Consider the following 21,217-nt stretch of genomic DNA (forward strand, 5'->3'; position numbering starts at 1 on the left):
CAGAAGCCACACAAACATATGCCTAGAGCGTCGCTGGTCTCAATCGACATTCCAACATGCGTGAAATCAACCATCGACTCAACCATGGGAGGGTTTACTAGACAAGGGCGTGCGTTAGACACAGCCATCGTGTTTTGTTGAGGTGAAATATTTGTGCTGCTGTATTGCATAGTTCTGCTGTGCATCCCGTAGTAGTGGCCAGTTTTTTAAAGCTGGCGATTGTGTGTGTGTGAGCATCGTCTGTGCGGGAAGGTAGAGCTCAGAAAAGTTGCTCATGCTTGTGCATTTCGCTCGTAGGTCTTCGTCACCTGTTGCGGCCCCAACCCGCAAGGTGTGGTTGTCAACACGGCCGGGCATTCCGTGAGCGTCTGTGGAAACATCTCCCTGGGCGGCCACATCCGCGCCTGAACAGGTCTGTCTTCCCTCGCTTGTGGATCTTGTCGCGTCTCCTGCCATGCAGTCAGTTCCGAATCTTTGTTCCTGTCGTCCGGTGTGCACTGCTTCTATCAGCTCGGCTGGCTTCATCAACTGAACGTGTATCTGTCGCCGCCCTGACTGCCACTATTTGGCCGCAGTTTGCTTCACTCGTGTCTGTAGTAGAGCGGAGGGATGTAGTTCGGATCAATTTAAAGGTTATCGCAGGAGCAGTGACCAAGCAAGACAACAGTGCCATTCCATTCATTTTGTCATGTGTGAAGGGTATCCCCGGAAAGGGGAAACATCAAAATCCCCTGAAAAAGAAAAGAAACGGCCATTTGAAGTGTGCGCCAGGAGCGCACCAATCAACGAATGCCACACCGAAACCCCAAGGCATCGTGGTCAAATATGGCAGCGGGCTGGTCAGCCAATCAGAATGCTGCGGAGGAGAACAGTGGTGACCATACATGGACACGGAAAGGCAAGGAGCCAATGAGAGTGTGCCGCACTCAAGCCCAGAGGGGCTAAAAGCCAGATGCACAAGGAGCAGGGGGAGGCAAAAAACCAGGAGGCGGAAGGAGCACGTGAGCTTCAAGGAACAAGCCAGGGGGATACAACCTGGCCACCGACTATGCCTAGCAAGCCTGGGCAGGGGCGGGCCGACTTATCATTGGCTGTGGCATCCTAGGCGCACCACGAACCTGTGTCTTCGTGGCCCCAGGGGCGGCGGTCGAGCACCTGCGGCTAACGTCCGCGCTGCGTCAACCTTCGCTGCGACAGCCCGAAAGGGCTTCATTCGTGCCTAGACCTACTTGGGACCTCTAGCGGCAGCGGCTACCAGGGGGTAGCCATCGAGGAAACTTCATGATGCGCGGAGCCCACGCTGTCCAAGGAACGACCAAGCGCTTCGATTTTTGGCATCAACAAGACGATGACGCCTACCACCGAATCGTGGCCACGCAAGGGTGCGACACATCAGCACCGACGGCCAGGGTAGACTAGTCCAATAGGGACGCATTCATAGGACACAACTATAGTTCATACCACAAGCCAGGTGCAGCACTGTGAAGGCTACATTGTTGTCAATAGTGCACCCACTGAGGGCGCCTAACTCACCGTGAAGGGGTTCCTGAAAAAACATTCCCTTCTCCCCCCTCGGCAAGTGGCACCGCAAGCCCACAGCGCATTTTGTCGCTTCCTTCGCGGTGAGTTAGGCGCCCTCAGTGGGTGCACTATTTACAACAAGGTAGCCTCCACAGTGTTGCACCTAGCTTGTGGAATGAACTATAGGGAGTTGTGGTGGTAGAGAGATCACCTAGAGGGTAATGGATTGAGTGTATTTGAAGTAATGGTATAGGAGTTTATTGTACAGACTTTTGAACTTTTATTTGAATTGTGTTTTGGTATTTTTAGTTAGGGATTTTAGCATTGAGTTAACCTGACCCAGGATATTTCCTTCGGGCCCAGTCACGTGTCTTTCCACCTGCGAGAATGGATGTGGGAATGGTGTTGACGTTGATTTGAACATGAGGTTTGAACAAGAAGCCATTTTTTGAATTGTAAGACAAAGACTCTGGCACAGAAAACTAAAGGTCAGAGTTTTAAGGAAGAAGAAAACGTGGCGCAAACTAGACGTAGACGAAAGAAACGAGGTAAGACATATACCTCGTTTGTCACCACCTTTTACACTGGTTAACATGATTATACCTAGGTTGATTTTTTGGTTTTTTGTTTTGTTGTTGTTTTTGCTTAGATAAGACTTGTATAAATTTCGCGTGGTTTGCTTCAAATAAATAGTTGGAAGTTGGCGCCTGTATATGTCTTACGTCGTTTCTTTCGTCTATGTCTAGTTTGCGCCACATTTTCTTCTTCCTTAAAATATGTACCAACTAACTCAGCAACAAGTTTTGGAAAGGTCAGAGGTGGACGTTTTTGTCAGAAGAAAGAAATTGTGAGGCGGAGAAAAGCATTGAGGAGGATAAAAGAAGGGCTGAGGAGAAAAAGAGAGAAATTGCATTATAACGGGCTATGTTGTAAGGAATGCATGCAGAACTAAATCTATGCCTCAATGAAAAGGAACTCAAAAAGAAGGGTGAATGCGCCGCACGTGAGACGGAAGGCACGCGGACCGCCAACTGTGATGAGTCACGTGATATTGAAAGAACGCAGGTGGCAGATCACGAGGAGGCTATGATTAAAAAGGAACACAAAGAAAACTGTTGCTTTGGACAGCCCGCTGAGGTGAAAGGCGTGTGCGGAGTGCGAGGCCGTGAATGTACCGAGTGTGGCACAGTGCCAGAACAGACGCACAGAGATGAGTGCTTTGAGAATAAACCCGGTGAATAAGCACGTGCTGTTCAAAGAACGGGCTTGGCGCACAGCGAGGAGATCGATGAGAAAATAAAAGAACAAAGGTTCTCGCAAAAGACTGCCGATGCGGGAGTTGCATTCGAAGTGTGAGGTGGTAAATATCTCAAGTTCTGGGCCATTGCATGCCTTCCGAGAGGAGATGAACATGCCGAGGATGTGACAGGCAAAGGCGGGTTGTATGCCCTGGTGAAGTTGGCTCATTTGATTTAAAGGTTTCTCAAAAATCACTAGTTCAGTCCCAGGTTCTTGCCGCTCCAAGTAGTGGTACGAATGGTGGCCGGCAAGAAGGTTGTAGTTTTTTGGAAATGCCTATGGCTAGTGAAAGTACCCTCATCCTCGAAAAGGCCTTTGCGAAGCGGTTGGACAGTGAAGCGGGCAGCTCATAGTCTGAGATTGTAAATGTGGTCCCTAGGGTGCAGCCAAGTACCAGTATTTCAGACCTGCCAGGGCAGCGCCCCATGTCCGAGCTCGGTGACGTCGATGGAAAACGAGAACAGAATGAAAGGGATCCAGGAGACGGGCTGGTAGCTGAAACTCAATGGCGCGTGAAAAAACAGTCATGTTTGCAAAATCCTACGAAGCGAATGAGGGAAAGGAGACTGATGCCTAGGAAGGTTGGAGCGCGTAAGCGAGGGTGTGCCAAAAGAGATAGGGTAGCTGGAAAGTTCATAGAGTTAAAGCACGCTACTAAGATGGCACACAGATGACGAGCTAAGGCTTGTAAGACGAATGGATGGCTCCTTAATCAGGCCCCCAGCCAAGCCCCCCCAACCAGCTACATAGGAGAGCGCCAGCGCAGTGATGAAAATAAGACAAAAACAATGAGCGTGCGAGTCGAGCAAAATCCAGAGAAAGCATGCAATAGGCAAGGACTGGAGACAGCTCGTGTCATAGGTCGGGGAGACGAATGAATATTGGTGAGCCTCAAAGCCGAGCCAACAGTGTAGCCAAAAGTTCTGAGTGGTTGAAAGAGAAAAAGGTTAAGATGAAGGCCAAAATCAACAAACATGATGGAACACGAAGTTGACTCGGACAGAAGTAGGACCCATAACGGTTACAGATAAGTTGTGTATTGTGGCATAGCATAAATATTGTGCTATTGTGAAAAGGCAAGGTTGGAGTAAATCTATATAATAAAGAGATGAATTAGTGAGTGACGAAGTACGGATTGAGACATAGTGGTGTCGAATATTAGATATTTGATGTGTTTGAGTAGACTGTATGAGTAGGTTGGTGTAAATACATGAAGTGTAGCCATACATGCGGTAGTTGCGAAATGTGGATAAAGAGTGGTTTTAAGTTTGAGATGTGTGAAAGTGCTTGATTTCGGTGTATGCACGAAATCGATTGTGAAACTAGATTAGTGTGAGAGGTGAGGTGTTGGTTGAAGAAATGGTGAAGTCTGTGATAACAAAATGGTAACGATTTGAGGACAGGAGTGAACCAGAGACAAGTGTGAAAAAAATGGAAGGTGATGTGAAGTCTGAAGTGAAAAGTGTGCCGAGAGAGTTGAGCAGTGGTGATGAACAGCAGACTTATGAGAAGTGAGCAAAGGTTGTGGAACAGGGCATCAGTGGCCAAGCTGAAGCAGTTTTTTGAGAAATAACTCTTAAAGCGGGGGGTAATAATTGTTTTTATTGTCACGTGAACGGATCGTGGGGTTGTCTTGACCAGCTTAGAGAGATGGATGCAGGAAAGCCATTGACAGGTTCGACAAAACACACATTTATTGTACCAGAAAAACCCTCAAGCAAACCACTTAATAAATCAGTGGCAGTCAACCAATAAACACTGAAATCCCTAACTAAAAATCCCAATATACAATTCAAATCAAAATTCAAGTCTGTACAATGAAGTCCTACACCATTAGTTCAAATACGTTAAATCCATCACCTTCTAGGTGATCTCCCTACTATCACAACGCCATAGTTCCGTCCTATGAATACGTGCCTATTGGACTGGCCTACACCGGTCGTCAGCGCTAACGTGTCGCACCCTTGTTTTGCCGCGACTCGGTGGTAGCCGTCATCGTATTGTTGATGCCGGTGTTCGTTCCTTGGGCGGCACACGCTCCGCGCGTCCTGAAGTTTCCTCGCTGGCTACCCCCTGGTAGCTGCTGCCGTTGGAGGTCCCAGGTAGGTCTCGGCACGAACGAAGCCCTTTTGGGCTGTCAAAGCGAAGTTCAACGGAGCATGGACGTTGGCCACAGGAGCCCGACCACCACCGCTGGGGCCACGACGACACAGGTTCGTGGTGCGCCGAGGATGCCGCAGCGAATGCTAAGTTTTAATTAAATTTGGACCCTCAACTCAAATTTCTTTGTAATTCTGCCCTGTCACTACCCCTAGCTGGGAGTTATTTTGTCGACTTCCCTGCTTTTTTTCCATTAATACTCTAGCCCCTGCTTAGTAATACCTACTGCTAACCAGTTAATGCTTCCATCAATTGCGAAGCCCACTGCCTCAGGAAGTAGGACTTTCCCCCCAATTCTATCTGGCTGAATCTTTTGGCATCCTATTACTATGTGGTCGATTGTTTCTTTATCCCTGCCACACCCAACACGTCTCATCCTGTGACGAATATTTGCTCATGTAAGTTCGAGTTCTCAAGCAGCCAGCCCGCGCCTCAAAGAGCAACGCACTACCTTTATTGTTGTCATAAAAGTTCTCTTTCCGGATCTCTTTTTTGCTTGCTTTGTATATTCCCAGCGATCCTTTCTATTCCATCTTCTCTGTCCACATGAGCGTCTCTGTATCCTTCACTTGCTTTTTAACTGCCCCTCCTTGTTTATTTGCCGCGGTCAAGGTATATTTAGTCGCCAGCTTTCGAGTCCTCTTCCACCATTGGTTGTCCACACTTTGAAGGTACACGTATCTGTGCACTCTGGCTGCCCAGTTCTTCTCATTTAAATGTTTAAGCAGCTCCTCAAAACATATTTTACTTTGCGCTTCCGTCGCCTCAAATGAAGCCCAATCCATATCGCCTTGTACAGCCTCATTTGTAGTCTTACTGTGAGCTCCCAGTGCTAACGTGCCAACTGTCTTTTGGTTAACCTCCAGTCCCGACAGGATATCGGACTTTAAGCATAATACGGCATTAGAGAACGTGAGCGCCGGCACCATTACCCCTTTCCAGATGCCTCGCACTACCTCGTACTTATTGTATCCCCAAAGTGCTCTATGTTTCATTACTGCTGCATTTCATCTCCCTTTCAGTTTGAGGTGTTCTTCATGGGCATTCAGGTAGCCTTTTCCTTCATTAAGCCAGATCCCCAAGTATTTGTACTTATTTACTAATGGTATGGGTTCCTGTTGAATTCTTATTGGTGCTGTATGAGCTTCCTTGTTGAACACCATGACTCCAGATTTCTGTGGGTTAAAATGTACGCCGAGGTACGTTGCCTCATCACCACAAAGGTACCACTGTGTCATTTATAGTTCTCATTTTTTTTTCGAAAATCCATAAAATTTCAGGCAAGATTCATAAAATCGGAACACGGGTCGAAATTCGTACACGTTACTGAAAATTCAGAGGAGTTGGCGGGTATGCATGCTATGCTTACTGACGCCAGGATTCTGTACTTCTCACAAGAAGGATGGCTTAGCATCAGAGACGAACAACAGGGCTTGGGGCATGCCGGTGGTGCGATGGATGGTGATTGGTGTGCTTTTAAGTACAGCGAGATTAGATATCCTGCTCCATGGCAAAGCTGATATCCGCGAGCGAAAATTAGACAAGAATGTAGTAGTCAGCACTCCAATCGACCTTAACGGCCAGGCTGAGCCTGGCTGAGTGTCGTGACGACGCTTACACAACGCGTAAACACAACAGGAGGCATGCTTTAGAACAAGAGTGCCAAGGCAGATTCGTGTGCACTACACTACATTTGCCGGCAGCCTTCCGTTACGGTCTGAAGAAGTCACCCTTGCCGATGTTCTTGGAACAAAATTCTTTCTGGAGAATGGCAATGCAGCGCAGCCTGGTCTCTGTGTCACGCTCACTGTGCGGAAAGAGGTCCATTGCGAGAGGCCACTAACAAGGACAGTCTATGTGAATTTGTGGCCAGTGAGACGCATGGTGATTCGTCCAAAAGCTTGAGGCCCCGATTGCAGATGGTACATCCGTTTGGTGCAAGTTTTTCCCCGTGACTTCCGCATTTTCTCACCGCACTTCGCTGAGCACCATGTCAGCCTATGACAGAAACGGAAACCTGCCCGTGCTAAAGGCCAGTCATAAGTGCTGCGCTAGCACCACCTGTTGAAGGTTAGACCCAACTGCTCGTTATAAACGGTCTGTACGAAGCTCATCATGTGGGTGCATACCCATGGTGTAAACGGTGATCTCGCTAGACGTAATCAGCCAGCAGCTGCAACATTTGTGTTGACGCAAGCATGTCGAAACGCTACCCATAAACCACTGCGTGCCCAGGGATGCTGAAGCTTGCTTCGGGTTGTAAAGGAGCAACGGCGCAAAATCTATCTTTCCCACTTTTAAAAATGCCAGCAGCAAGATTATTTTAACATGAAGGTCTTTTATGCTGGAATCCACCAAGATCCGAGTGACGTCACATCCGTCACAGAAATGACATCGCCAGAAAAATGTGGCTGTGCCAGGATTCGAGGCGGGTGCTCCGTCGAGGCAACGGGAGGCGCCAGGCGCTTTACCGACCGCGCTATGAGCGGAAACGCAGACAGCCGTACGAACGTGCCATATATCTTCACTAATACCTCCTCTATTTCGCTGGTGCTGCCGTTTAGGAGAGGTGAAGTGAAGTAGTGCATCACTATACTAATGACCCCAGACAGTTGGCGCCAGCTGAGGTCGTCGCAACGAAACTGATAAGTCTGACGTTACCATACTGGCGATATATAAATAGCGATGTGCAAGTTAATAGCAATGCATAATAAACATTCAACTGATCCTGTGAAGGCATATCACTTTCGTGTTTTAACGATTCCTATGAAAGGGGGAGCAACCAAATTTATTTACTTTGAAGCAGAACCACACGTCAGTAATATAATATGTGCCCATGTAGGAGCGCCCCATGATTACGCAGAAACGAGCTCTCGCTCAGTGCATCGCGTTCTGATATGTTGTGCATGCGCTTTCTGCATTCTTGCAGTAACTATTAGTGCTTGTTTCGTCAAGTGAATGAGCACTTGTATTTTAACTTCTCGCACGATACAAAGTCTAGTACAGAAATATTTGCAGCTAAGTTGTTTTGGTGCAGTAACATAATTAAGTGTACCGGTCCACATTTTCTAAACACATTATATAGTCTGTTTTACATCCTCATTTGTGATTACGAGCCTGTGCTGCTGCAACAGCCAGCAATTGTAAGCAACTAGCAATAATAGGATTAGTTTCACCGATCGGGGCCACGCTGTTTTTTGGATATTGTAATAGCTGATGCCGGGTTTTTACGTGGTTCTTTGGGTTCCACGAGATCACCTTTTCTGGACGATTCTACGAAGGCTCTCAGCCAGGCCAATAGTTTTACTTAGTGAGTAACTGTAACAGGGACAGAATCCAACTGGTGCATTTCAGTGTCCTTTGCTGCATATCTCCAGTACAGTTGTCCACTGGGAATTATGCGGACTTCAACACTACCAATTTCTATTTGCAATTAGCACAGGCTACAAACACTGTTCATGGATTGTAAAAACAGGTGCCCATACACAAAGTTTGAATGTTGCCCATATACTTAGCACATGAGGGATCCATGCAATGGGAAAAAAAGTTTTTTTTAATTACTCACACAACCTGTTCGAACCCACCGCCTGGCCAAATTATAAAAAATAAATTTTCAACATGCTTCACCCTCTCCCCTCCTTCCTTTCTATAGCTTAGGTTTCTGCCTATTTCTCAGATGGAGCAAACAGCTGACACGCTTCTTGCTATGTTTAATGGTTCCTGGCGTAGCACCCTTGGTCCCATCTTTAAATTTTTTGTGATGAATTGTTTGATTTGAAAGGCTATTTACACACAGTTTCACTATTTTTGGTAATCTCCTCTCTGGTAGTCAAAAATGGGCCACCTTGTTTAAACTGGATGATCCAATCTCCCTTTATATCCACAATGAAAAATCTACTCCAATTTTTATCCTTTTTCACGAAATCTGTCACAGAAGCTCAGAAATATACTTATTTGGGTATTGCATAAACTGGCAGCTTGAGCTGGAAGTCACATATAACCAGTATTTCTTTATCTGTCGGTCATGAACTGTGTTCATGGAGGCATCAACTCACTTATGCTCCAGCGAAAGATTACTGTTGTATCTTACTTTAATTTGGTATAAAACTCATGATGCCGGCTCAGTTCCAGTCCTCTCTTGAAACAATATTGAATTGCTTGAGAATGTTTTAGGAAAGCTTGTTGACTTTATTTATTTTAAATATAATTGCACAAATTCTGTTGAGGACATCGTGTAAGCTTATGGGACTCAAACATTAGTCAAGGAGAAAGTTTTTACACCTGACATATCTTTGCTCTTGATAATTCAAATTATAGTCGCACGTATTGTCTCAGCTTATACCAACTGGTGAGATTCATACATTAGGGAAAAAACAGTCTCAATCCTTTAAGTTTGTTTGTATTATGCTAGAAACTTGCAAAAACCGTGGCATAACTCAAAATACTATTCCATTATCATATAAATTTTTAAACTATGCTACCAACCTTTTATATTTTCTTTTTTGCACATGTTATCGACTGGAACAGTACAGCTACACATGTCTTGCCTCTGTTGAATGAACAGAAGCAATAGTTTAGCTTATTTTAACTTTTTTGTTTCTAATTGCTGCCGCATGTAGTATTCTGAACTGTTGGTATCTTTGATGTTCACACCTTTATGCCCCTCCTTCTTGGGCCTCTAGTTTGCAGTATGTACTTCAATAAAAATGAAAAGTGTGCGACAAGGGCAGTTCAAGGGGCCAACGAAATACTGGCTTCACATTAATTTGTGCAAGACTCACAGAAGAACACATGTATACCCCGCACGAAGTTTAACTAACAGCTCAACTGTTATTTTAAAACAAGACAGCTGTGTATGAAAACAGAGACAGAACGTGTTGTTGGGCTAGTTGGTACATACTGAATTGGAGCTTAGTCTTTTTTTTGCGCTAAGCTCCCATTCATGAAAACAGAGATCTCTATGTGCACGAACGCCATTGCTGCTTTTATTTCCAACCCACTGCCACATCACCAAAATGTGAGTGCCACAGGTGACGTGGTGGAGTGAAAGGGAACTATCGCTCTCACAGGCGGAGAGGACTGCAAGAACAACAGCAAGCATGCCACATACAACAATATCGATGCCAAGAAGCTGTGTTGTGGCACTGTCTCTGGATGCAGCCTGCAGCCAGGGTGTCTCCTGCAGCCATTACACCCAGACAGCCATTACCACAAGTACAATAGGTATGAGCCTATTCGCTGTAACCGCTAGGTGGTATGCATTACTAATATTTTTCTTTTCAGGTACGCAGTGTTCCCTGACATCACTCATCAGTGCTCGCTCCCAAACAGAGGCAGGATTTGGAGGTGTGACTTTTCGTTATTGTTTCTATTATGAGTATCTCACAGAGCAGGCAAGGCAGTTAAGAAAAGTTTTATCATAAAAAGTCAAGGGAAGCTTGCACTCACACTCAAGACTTCAATGGCAAAGTTGTTGTAGCTGTTGGGCAGGCCACACCAAGGGGGGGAGATTTAATGGACGTGAATTTGGGGGTCATTGTGAGGATTAATTCCACGGTTTCAGGCAGTGGCTGTTTTGAGCGCCATAAATGCCAGTATTCAACCACATAGCTAGCCCGTGCTCCTGCAATATTACTATCTGCCGTTGTTGTGGCTGCAGCAACTGCTGTAGGAATTCAAATTTACGTAAAAAATTTCAACGGGATATCGTTTTTAGGCTCATTTTGCAGTTTTGTTTCGTGGTCATCAAGCGTCCTCTGAAATATATCACTGCCGCATACTGGAAACGGAAATGACGATTGCTGCAGGCAGATGTGAGGGCTCGTACGATTTGGTGCATGGGGTGGCAGCTACTTGAGCGTGAAAAAGAGAAAATACAAGGGTGGATACAAAAGAAAGGATACGTGATTTCAGCTGGCATTTTGCATGCGTTGTGAAATTAGTTTTACAGACACGGCCTTCAGCAGACACAGTCGCCAGGCATGCCCGCAACTCGCTTCGGTACTAATGCTGCCAGCTGCACTGTGTCCTCTGACTAAAAAGGGGGCAAAGAATAATGCCAGGCCCTCAACAAGTAAAGGAGGCCTACATCCTGAGAAGAAACAAAATAAATGTCCTAAAAGGACAGAAAACCAGTGCGTAATTTGGAATTCTACCAATTTGCCACTTACTTTTCAAATTTTTTGCATACCTCACAAGCTCTGTCCGGCATATGATTGATGGCACTACGCAGCCAACTTGCGGGATGTGCCAGTCCCGCAGGCTGGTAGTTCCTTGTCAAACTTCCACTTACGCCCAAATTCGCCTAACGTCTTGTTCAACGCTGTTTTTTACATTGTGATGTCAACCATTTTGGGTGTTTTCAGTTGGTCATTTAATGTGGTGCCTGGGACAGGGATAGTGCTCTCACATTGACACTATGAGTAATATAATTCAGATATCAAGTGCACTTGTATCCCTTTGCCACAATTCAAAAACTCGTTGTAGTGTGTAAATGTTCCTCCTGACAAAAAATGAGAAGGTATTTGCTTTTCCAATCATACCTTGCAAGTAATAAGTCATATGAACTACTCTACTGAAATGGCTTCGATTGTGTCATTCATTATGAGAAGTGAAGTGTGTAAAAAGTACAATTATAAGAGACTGTAATAATGGAGAAACAGCTCTTAGCAGCTAAGTAGCACATCTAATTGGCGCTCCTTCGGCAATATTACTCTGTAAACAACAGTTTGGCTGAAGGATAAGAAAAATGCATGATTAGTTGGCAAATTTGGCATAGCAGGCAAGCTGATCTGTTATCTATTTGTCGGTCTGAAAAGGCCTATCTAGTGGGCTCAATTGTGTACGTGTCGTTTTCTTTAGAGTGGGAAAGTACCGATTGGGCTGTTGCTGGTTCTCTTGCATGTAGCTGGGTTGTGGGAATTTTCTTCTGTGGTTTCTGTTTTTTACTTCCAGGAGACACTGCAAGAACAGCAAGCATGCCACATGCAACATTATCGATGCCAAGAAGCTGTGTTGTGGCACTGCCTCTGGATGCAGCCTGCAGCCAGGGTGTCTCCTGCAGCCATTACTCCCAGACAGCCATTACCAGAAGTACAATAGGTATGAGCCTCTTCTTTGTAACCGCTAGGTTGTATGCATTACTAATATTTTTCTTTTCAGGTACGCAGTGTTCTCTGACATCACTCATCAGTGCTGGCTCCCAAACAGAGGCAGGATTTGGAGGTCGGACTTTTCATTATTGTTTCTATTATGAGTATCTCACAGAACAGGCAAGGCAGTTAAGAAAACTTCTTATCGTAAAAAGTAGAGGAAAGCTCACACTCATGCTCAAATCATGAATGGCAAAGCTTTTGTAGCTGAGCATTGCTGGGCACATAGTTAAGTTTCATTATTATTGCTTATGTTCATAGTTGTTCGTGGTAGTATTCGTCGTCATATGCATCCGAGAGGTCGTCATCTTCTTCAAAGTGAATGGGGAATGCAAAGTCATCTTCAGCATTGTAGACTTCCACTATTTCTTCCTCATCTACTCGAGGCAGTAGTGAGGCGGGATCTGCAAGTCGTCTCGGGAAGGCTTGGAACACTCGTAGCCCTATCTCCAATCATACATACTGGCCTCTAAAAAATGTAGCGGCTGCGGGGCCTCTCCCAAGCAGGGTGTCTTTTCATCTTTAGCATTAGCGCTGCAGTTGTTTTTTACATGTGCGGTAGCACTGATGACAGCGCTGGTGGTTTTGTTTTGTTTGCTGAAGCCACTGCACAAGCCGGGTACTCGGCAGTAGCCGCAAGGCATGCACTTACGAGAGCTGGGAAATTTCATGGTATTTTTTTTGCAACAGTGTACTTCCGGCTTGTACGACAGCTCCGCTGCTATAAGTGTTACGAACAACTTTTGCGAAATTTCTTTTCGTTGCGGGTGGGCCCAAGCTGATTGATGCCAGAACTATTTTTTCTTTGCAACTTCAAGTGCACAAAATGTGGCAATTCTAGTTCGTGGTATGCTAAAGGATGGTGTATCGGGTAACACTTTAGCAGTTTAGTAGCTAGGTTGTGGGCTAATGGTGCGAAGCCTGAATTTATAAGAGGACCTTGTTGCATGTTAGTTTGCTCGTGGTCTTAAAGAAAATGTAGCATAATGAAAAAGCAGAATTGACCGATACTGGAAACAAAATACACGGACATTACCTGTGTATTTTGTTCGTAGTCTTTTTGATTAGTTAAGTTAGAAATCGACCATGTTTGTTTTAAGCAGCATGTATCAAAAGAGTTCTGGTGTTAGAAATTTGGTCGTGGACGTATGCAATACTGTCTGATAGTGCCTAGTGGTAGCCTTTGTGTGTTTAACCAGAGTTGTACATTTGTTTTCCCTATTTGGAAAAGATAAAATCTTGCTACTGCCAGTGTAGGAACTGTTGGCAGACCATCTGGACCACCATCACCATCGCAGGGGTGAGACAGCTGTGCATACTGTGCAGTTTTGATGCAGATTCGCTTTTCTGCTCCAAGCTGCTCCAAGGGCATGAAAATTTCTAAAATTGCACCAAACTGCTCCAATGCAGCCTTAAGCTAGGATTTTGACGCTCATATCAGTTTCTAGGGGAGAAAGTGCCAACTTGACATCATGATTTTCCAAGGAAGGTGACAATGTTTTTACCAGTTTTACTGATTGATCAATCACTAATTGATAGAACACAGGCAACAGATGGCAAAAAATGTCGCAAAGGTCGTTTTTAGAAAGTCATGTTTTGAGTTTGCACATGTGATATTCGGTGCATTTACAAAGTAACCCCATCAGAAGCTATTCCAAAGGACCATTGGAAAATACGTATAAGAGCTGAGAGGACAAATGATTTGCACAAGTTGACGATAAAGTGCAACTTTTGGTGCGCTGTAGCTCCAGAACGTCACCACCAGGCACTGCCATCTTGTTGTTGGTATATTTACGACAGCACACAAGAGACGCGCGACGTATGGAGAGGTGGCCAAATGGGTCTCTTGGGACTCCATTTCTGCAAAAACAGTTGTAGCCGGGTTGATAATGGACGGAGTAATCTGGTCCGCGAGTGGTGACGATGTTGGCGAAGATGACAGAGAGTCGGAGGATGGCAGTGATGCACCGGTGGAACTCCCACTGAAGATACTGAAATATTTGTTAGCGAGTCTGAGGAAAAAGATCTCGATGTTTTTGCCTAAATGCAGTCCGTAAGTACATGTCATCTGTGTGTATCCATAAACCACTTTTGAGAAGTAGTTATGTCCAGACTTTGGATGTTAGATGCCCGTGTCTAGCCCTGCTTACAGGGGGATGCATTACTAGGCGGCGGCCGCCACAACCATGTACTTTCACCGCACTTTCTAACGATCTGATTCTCTATGAGTTTACCTAATTAACAGGTGCGTCTTATATACCGGTGCGTCTTATACAACGGTGCGACTTATATACGTTTTTTTTTTTTGCAAAAACTCATTTTGTAGGGGGTGCGACTTATACAAAGGTGCGACTTATAGACAGGAAAATACAGTAAATTTCAGTGCAGTGGAATGACAATCAGCTCCATGCATAGGCAGGTTTCCTGATACCGGCTTGTGACACGCACCTGGCGCTTATACACCACATTCACTCTTATACACTCTCGTGCTTATACACTCTCGTAAATACACCACATTTGCGAACAGAGTGACTGCACCACAGAAATATGTATTTCCAACGCATACAAATGGCAGACAAATAGCCTGAAAGCAGTGAAGAGACGTCTTGGCGTGGGGAAAAATCAGATGTATGCACTTAAGGATAAGCAAGGCAATGTCCTCACAAATAGAGATAAAATAGTCACAGTGGCTGAGGAGTTCTATAGGGATCTGTACAGTAGCCAGGACATACAAGATAATGCCGAACGAGACAGTAGTTCACAGGAGATAGACATCCCACCAGTAACGACCGAAGAAGTAAGGAAGGCTTTGAAAGAAAGGAAAGGGGGCAAAGCACCTGGTGAGGTTCAGATAACAGCAGGCCTCTTGAAGGAAGGCAGAGAAATTGTACTTGACAAACCTCCAAACCTGTATACGCAATGCCTAATGACCGCAATGGTACCGGAATCTTGGAAGAACGCGAACATCATCCTAATCCATAAAAAAGACGACATGAAGGACTTGAAAAATTACAGGCCGATCAGCTTACTGTCAGTCGTCTACAAGGTATTTACCAAGGTAATCGCTAACCGAATCTCAGCAACCTTAGATTTCAGTCAACCTAAAGAACAAGCAGGGTTCCGTAAAGGTTATTCAACAATGACCATATTCACACGATCAATCAGGTGATAGAGAAGTGCGCTGAGTATACTGAACCCCTATATATAGCCTTCATAGATTATGAGAAAGCATTTGACTCGGTCGAAACCCTAGCAGTCATTCAGACATTACGGAACCAGGGGGTAGATGAGCATTATGTAAGAATACTAGAGGATATCTACAATGGGTCTGCAGCTACCATCATCCTCCATAGGGAGAGCAGTAAAATACCTATAAGGAAGGGTGTCAGACAAGGAGACACAATCTCTCCAATGTTATTCACAGCATGCTTACAAGAAGTATTCAGAACGTTGGATTGGGAACAGGTGGGAGTAAGGGTTAATGGAGAATACCTCAGTAACCTCAGATTTGCTGATGACGTTGCCTTGCTAAGTAACTCGGGGGACGAATTGCAAAGCATGCTTTCCGCACTGGGCGAACAGAGTAGAACCGTGGGCCTGAAAATTAATGTGCAGAAAACTAAACTAATGATCAATATCCTCGGGACAGCACAGCGGTTTGAGATAGGTGGCCAGGCAGTGGAAGTGGTAAGCGAATATATCTACTTAGGCCAAGTTGTGACCCCAGATCCCAACCATGAGGCAGAGATAATTAGAAGGATCAGAATGGGGTGGGGTGCATATGGCAGACATTCTCAGATAATTTATTTATTTATTTTATTTTCCTCAAGGGTCCCTAACAGAAGGGACATTACATGAGGGGTGGGTATACAAGGCATTGGTAAAGGCAAAATGGGATGTGCAACACAATAAAACAACAAACAATTTTAGGATATAGCTGAAGCGGCAGAAACAGACAACAAAAAAAAAAGGTAGGAGGGGGGAACAGGTACAGTTGTTTGTGGACTGTGGATGAAAACAATTTGCAGTGGCAAAAGATACCACCTAAAAGGTACAAAACATTGTCAAGTACAATATATATATATACACATATGTATACACATGTGTACTTACATATACACATATACATACACATATATACACGCCGTACGAAGAAAATGACACCAGGAACCATTATGCAAGAAATATCTTGTGAGGTCACACGAAAAAAGAAAAAGTTGAGCACGTTAGAAAGTTACCAGGCAATTTATTACGGTTCAATGATCGTCGTCAGGGCATTTTTAAAGGCTTCTGCATCCTGACTGCTAACAATGGTATCTGGTAGGGCGTTCCATTCCTTAGCTGTGCGAATAAAGAAAGATTCTGCAAATGTGGTAGTTTTGGGGCGAGGGTAATGAACTTGCATAGTGTTGCAGCAACGATCAGAGAAATGGGCGCGTTGGGTGACGTAAATGCTCGATGGGGATGGGTGATAGAATTTGTGGAATAATGCGAGTCGCGCAGTTTTTCGGCGGTGACTAAGAGGAAGGAGTGCGGCACGTTTCTTTAAGTCTGTTACACTGGTGAACGCTGAGTAATCGGAAAAGGCGAATCTGGCAGCGCGGTTTTGGATGGCTTCTAGGTTTTGGATGAGGTAATTCTGGTGTGGGTCCCAAACTGCTGCGGCGTACTCCAGTTTGGGGCGTATTATTGTGGTGAAAGCTAATATTTTTAAGTGGCGGGGAGCAAACTTCAGGGTTCGTTGAATATAACCTAAAGATCTACTAGCTGGTGAAATGACGTGATTAATGTGGAGGGTCCAAGATAGGTCACTTGAGATATGTATTCCAAGGTATTTATAAGAGGTAGTTGATTGTAGAAAACTGTTATGTAGGGCGTAGTTGTACAAAAACGGATTAGTACGTCTGTGAAAAGACACTGATCTACATTTAGAAATGTTTAAGCTCATCTGCCACTTGTGGCACCAATTTTGAACGGCTGTTAGGTCTGCTTGTAAAGTTACTTGATCTTCATGACTAGCGATTGTTGCAACGCAATCGTCGGCGAATAATCCTATATTGTTAGTAATACAGTGTGGAAGATCATTGATGTAAATCAGGAAAAGTAGGGGGCCAAGTACTGTTCCCTGGGGAACACCGGAGAGGACGGGAGAGATTTGGGACCTAGCTGTATTTATGACGACGAACTGTTTTCTTTTCTGTCAGTGAGAAAGTTATTAATCCAAGACAAGACAAATGGGTCGAGGTTAAGCAAAGAAAGTTTGGTCATAAGGCGGTGGTGAGGAACTTTATCAAAAGCCTTTTTAAAGTCAAGAAATATTGCGTCAGTTTGGATATTGCGGTCAAGATTTGTGTGCAAGTCATGAATGAAGGCAGCAAGTTGCGTTTCACACGACAGGCCTTTACGAAAACCATGTTGGGAAGGGTGAATGAAGTTGTGCTGTTCGAGGTGATTAATGATGTTGGTAAATAAAATGTGCTCCATAATTTTGGATGGGACACTGGTAAGCGATATGGGCCGGTAGTTATATGGAGATGATTTGTTGCCATTTTTGAACAATGGGGTGATTATACCGAGTTTCCAATCGGTCGGCACCTGTCCCTGCGAAAGGGATTGTGAGAAGAGCAGTTGAAATGCTGCACTAATTATCAATTGGGTATTCTTTAATACTTTGCTGTTTATGTTATCAATTCCACTTGCAGATGAAAGTTTCATTTTTCTAATTACGTTACTTATACCATTTGTAAAAATTTCAATAGGTGACATTGGATCGCTTATGATAGATCCGGCAGTCTCTCCGAAGTTCGCACAAAAGCTATGTTCACGCGTGAAAACAGAACAAAAGGCATGGTTTAAGGCATTGGCCGAATCTACGTCACTGAGCGGTTTGTCATTCGTACCGATTAAGGTTATCGGCAAGATGTTTGTTAGGTTTATTGTTTTCCGGAATTTCCTAGGGTTATTTTTGAGCATGTCTGGTAGTGTTGTTCGAAAAAAATCGCGTTTCGCGTTTTGAATGCTAATCGAGAGGCATTTTACGGAGTCGGAATATTCTTTCCATAAGGATGGTTGGTTCTGTTTTTTGGCCCGTCTGAACAGGCGTTTTTTCCGGTTTATTAGTTTTTTAATCGCGTTGTTAAACCAAGGGGCGGATGTTTTGTTTTTAATTTTTATGCTTGGTATATATGCATCAGTTAGTTGGTTGAGTTTTTCAACTAGCAACTTCCAATTATTTTCTATTGTGCGCTTGTTAAATCCCTGTTCGTATGAAATGTAAAATTGTTCAAGTTCGGTGTTAATTCTTTCATAATTGCCACGGCCGTAGAGTTTTATCTGCTTTGGTGTAGGTTTATTTTCTGGGAAGGTGAAACTGAAAGAGGCAAGAATAATTTTGTGATCACTTATTTCTTTAAGGTAATGGAGAGAATGCAGGCTACTTGGATCCGACATTAGGATAAGGTCTAATATATTGGAGGTGTGTAATGTTTCTCTGGTGGCGTGAGTTATTACTTGGGTTAGTTGGTAGTTTTCTAAGCAGGCTAGGAATTCGCCGCATTCACCGCTGTGAAGGGAAACGTTGTTTGACCATTTTATAGACGGATAATTGAAGTCCCCGCAAATTATAAACTTTGCACGGGGATACATTTTGTGCAGGCTGTCGAGGGTGTCATTAAAACTGAGGTTAAAGTTGGGCTCTGATTTGGGGGGACGGTAACACACACCTAGTATGATCAGCCCATGTGAACTTTCGCAAGCTACCCAAAGGGCTTCCAGTGGACTCGTAATGCTGATAATAAAGTGACGGATTGTATGTTTAATAGCGATAAACACGCCACCACCTCGACCGGATAAGCGGTCCTAGCGATGCAACGTGAAATCGGTTAGGTATGGAAGAACTTCAGAATCTTTGATGGAAGGTGAAAGCCATGTTTCTGTCAACATCACAACGTTACAATCAGATGATTGAATTATGGTGCATATTTCGTCGCGTTTCGGCATGATACTTCTTATGTTTGTGTAGAGAATAAAAAAGGTGACGTCATTTGTATGTTTGGTGGGGTGATTCTGGATTTGGCGAGAGGGTGAGGTAACTGGTGATACATTTACTGGGATGCGAAATGGCTAGCTGTCACGTGGAAAAATTTCTTTGACTTCTTTTCGGGTTGCATCATAGTGGTAGATTTTTTCCCGATAACTACCTTCTTGTAACGAAGCTTGAAAGGGCCGCCGTGCTCACGTGCGAAACGTAGAAGCTCTCTCTGGGCAGTGCGGGTTGCAAAACAATAATCCTGAGCTACACTGTACGGCGTATCTTTCAGTTTGAAACCGTTAGATAAGATTGCTTCTTTTATTTTGAACTGGGAGAAGTTAACAATTACTGGACGTGGTTTATCCGGTTGAACTTTTCCGATTCTGTGCGCTCTTTCGATATCGTTCGGCACAAGGTTAATTTTGATGTGCTTCTTGCAAATGTCAGCAACAAACCATTCACTGTCTGCCCAAGTTTCTTGTTCTTTTTCGGGGATTCCATAAAAAAGAAGATTACACCGACGTGACCTATCTTCGGCATCGTTCAGCCTGCCTTCCATGTTGGAGAGCTGGATTGTTGCGTCAGTTGATGATTTTGTTAAAGTTTCTACGCTGGAAAGAAGTTCCGGGATAGATGCGCACATTTCTTCAGATTTTGTGATACGAGGTGCAAGGTCTGTTAATGTTTCTTCGGTTGCTGTAAGTCGTTTATTTATCGTTTTCAGTGCGGAAAGAATTTGAGCCTGGCCTTCGTCTAGTTTTGTTAGAAGTGCATGGATAGTTTGGTCGGTTTGACTGACTGTGCTACGCGTGGTAGGGCCTGGATTAACTTCTACATCACCTGAACACAGTAGCAGTTTTAGTACAATGTTCGCACATGTAAAGATATTCATAACAAAGCACAAGAAATACTGTGGGCATGGCAGTTGTACCAAAAAACGGTTGCTAGTTTTTTTTGCATAAAGGGAGTCGGACGAACGTACCTGCGCAATAAATGCGAAGGGCGTGAAGGATTCCGCATGTCGGCACAACTGTCAAGCCCACGAAGTGTCGGCTGTGGAGTGCTGTCTTTTATGCCCGGTCGGGCAGCTGATGTCGCTGGGGGTGGCGTTGTTGAAAATTCCAGGAGCACGGTGAGGGGGTCGATGCAGGGGCCATCTTTCGGTGCTGGCTGGAGCGGTGCTGGAGCGTCATGCAGGAGAAGGGGGCATTGTCCGGATTGGCTGCTGCTGATAGCGTCGAAGGGCTCGACACGGCATGCAGCAGCGAGCACCTGCGCAATAAATGCGAAGGGCGTGAAGGGAATCCGCATGTCGGCACAACTGTCGAGCCCACCAGCCTACCATTGTCGCTGAAGAAGAAAGTGTATGACAGCTGCATCTTACCGGTACTCACCTACGGGGCAGAAACTTCGAGGCTCACTAAGAGGGTTCAACTTAAATTGAGAATGACTCAGCGGGCGATGGAGCGGAAAATGATAGGTGTAACATTAAGGGACAAGAAGAGAGCGGAGTGGGTCAGGGAGCAAACTGGTGTTAAAGACATTAGTAGAAATTAAGAAGAATAAATGGACGTGGGCAGGACATGTAATGCGAAGGCAAGATAACCGCTGGTCATTAAGGGTAACAGAGTGGATCCCTAGAGAAGGCAAGCGTTGCAGGGGGCGGCAGAAAGTTAGATGGGCAGATGAGATCAAGAAGTTTGCGGGGATAAATTGGTCACAGTTCGCACAGGACCGAGGCAATTGGAGAATAATGGGAGAGGCCTTTGCCCTGCAGTGGGCGTAGATAGGATGGTGATGACGATGATGATGACAAATGGAAAATATCAGTCGCGAACGTGCCTCAAAAGCAACGGCGACAGTGGTGAGCAGGCCGGCGACTCCCGCGACTGCTTTCAAAACGGGCCGCTAGGGGGATTTTAGTGGCGCCCCAACAGGCAGCGCTCGAAGCGTATACGTGCATGTCAAGTGAAATATAATGCCAAAGGGAAGGTGGCTAGCCATAGCAACGTTAATAAAATTACGCTCGTAGTGAATGTGCACCTCGGCGATTGAT

The 21,217-nt window shown here is 44.9% G+C and overlaps 1 protein-coding gene across 1 annotated transcript in view; it reads left to right on the forward strand.

Moving 5' to 3' along the window:
* LOC144159764 (uncharacterized) overlaps positions 1–20,515 on the forward strand; it is a 321,877-nt gene extending 301,362 nt beyond the window's left edge. Inside the window, exons 10-14 of the mRNA XM_077691456.1 lie at positions 10,141–10,203; positions 10,264–10,326; positions 11,935–12,081; positions 12,142–12,204; positions 20,287–20,515. Coding sequence (XP_077547582.1) covers positions 10,141–10,203; positions 10,264–10,326; positions 11,935–12,081; positions 12,142–12,204; positions 20,287–20,515 — 565 coding nt within the window. The remainder of the gene's footprint in view (positions 1–10,140; positions 10,204–10,263; positions 10,327–11,934; positions 12,082–12,141; positions 12,205–20,286) is intronic.
* Positions 20,516–21,217: the final 702 nt, after the last annotated feature.

Source organism: Haemaphysalis longicornis, unplaced genomic scaffold, assembly GCF_048455015.1.
Source record: "Haemaphysalis longicornis isolate Haplotype H1 unplaced genomic scaffold, Haemaphysalis longicornis Haplotype H1 scaffold_10, whole genome shotgun sequence".
Classification (NCBI taxonomy): Eukaryota; Metazoa; Arthropoda; class Arachnida; order Ixodida; family Ixodidae; genus Haemaphysalis; species Haemaphysalis longicornis.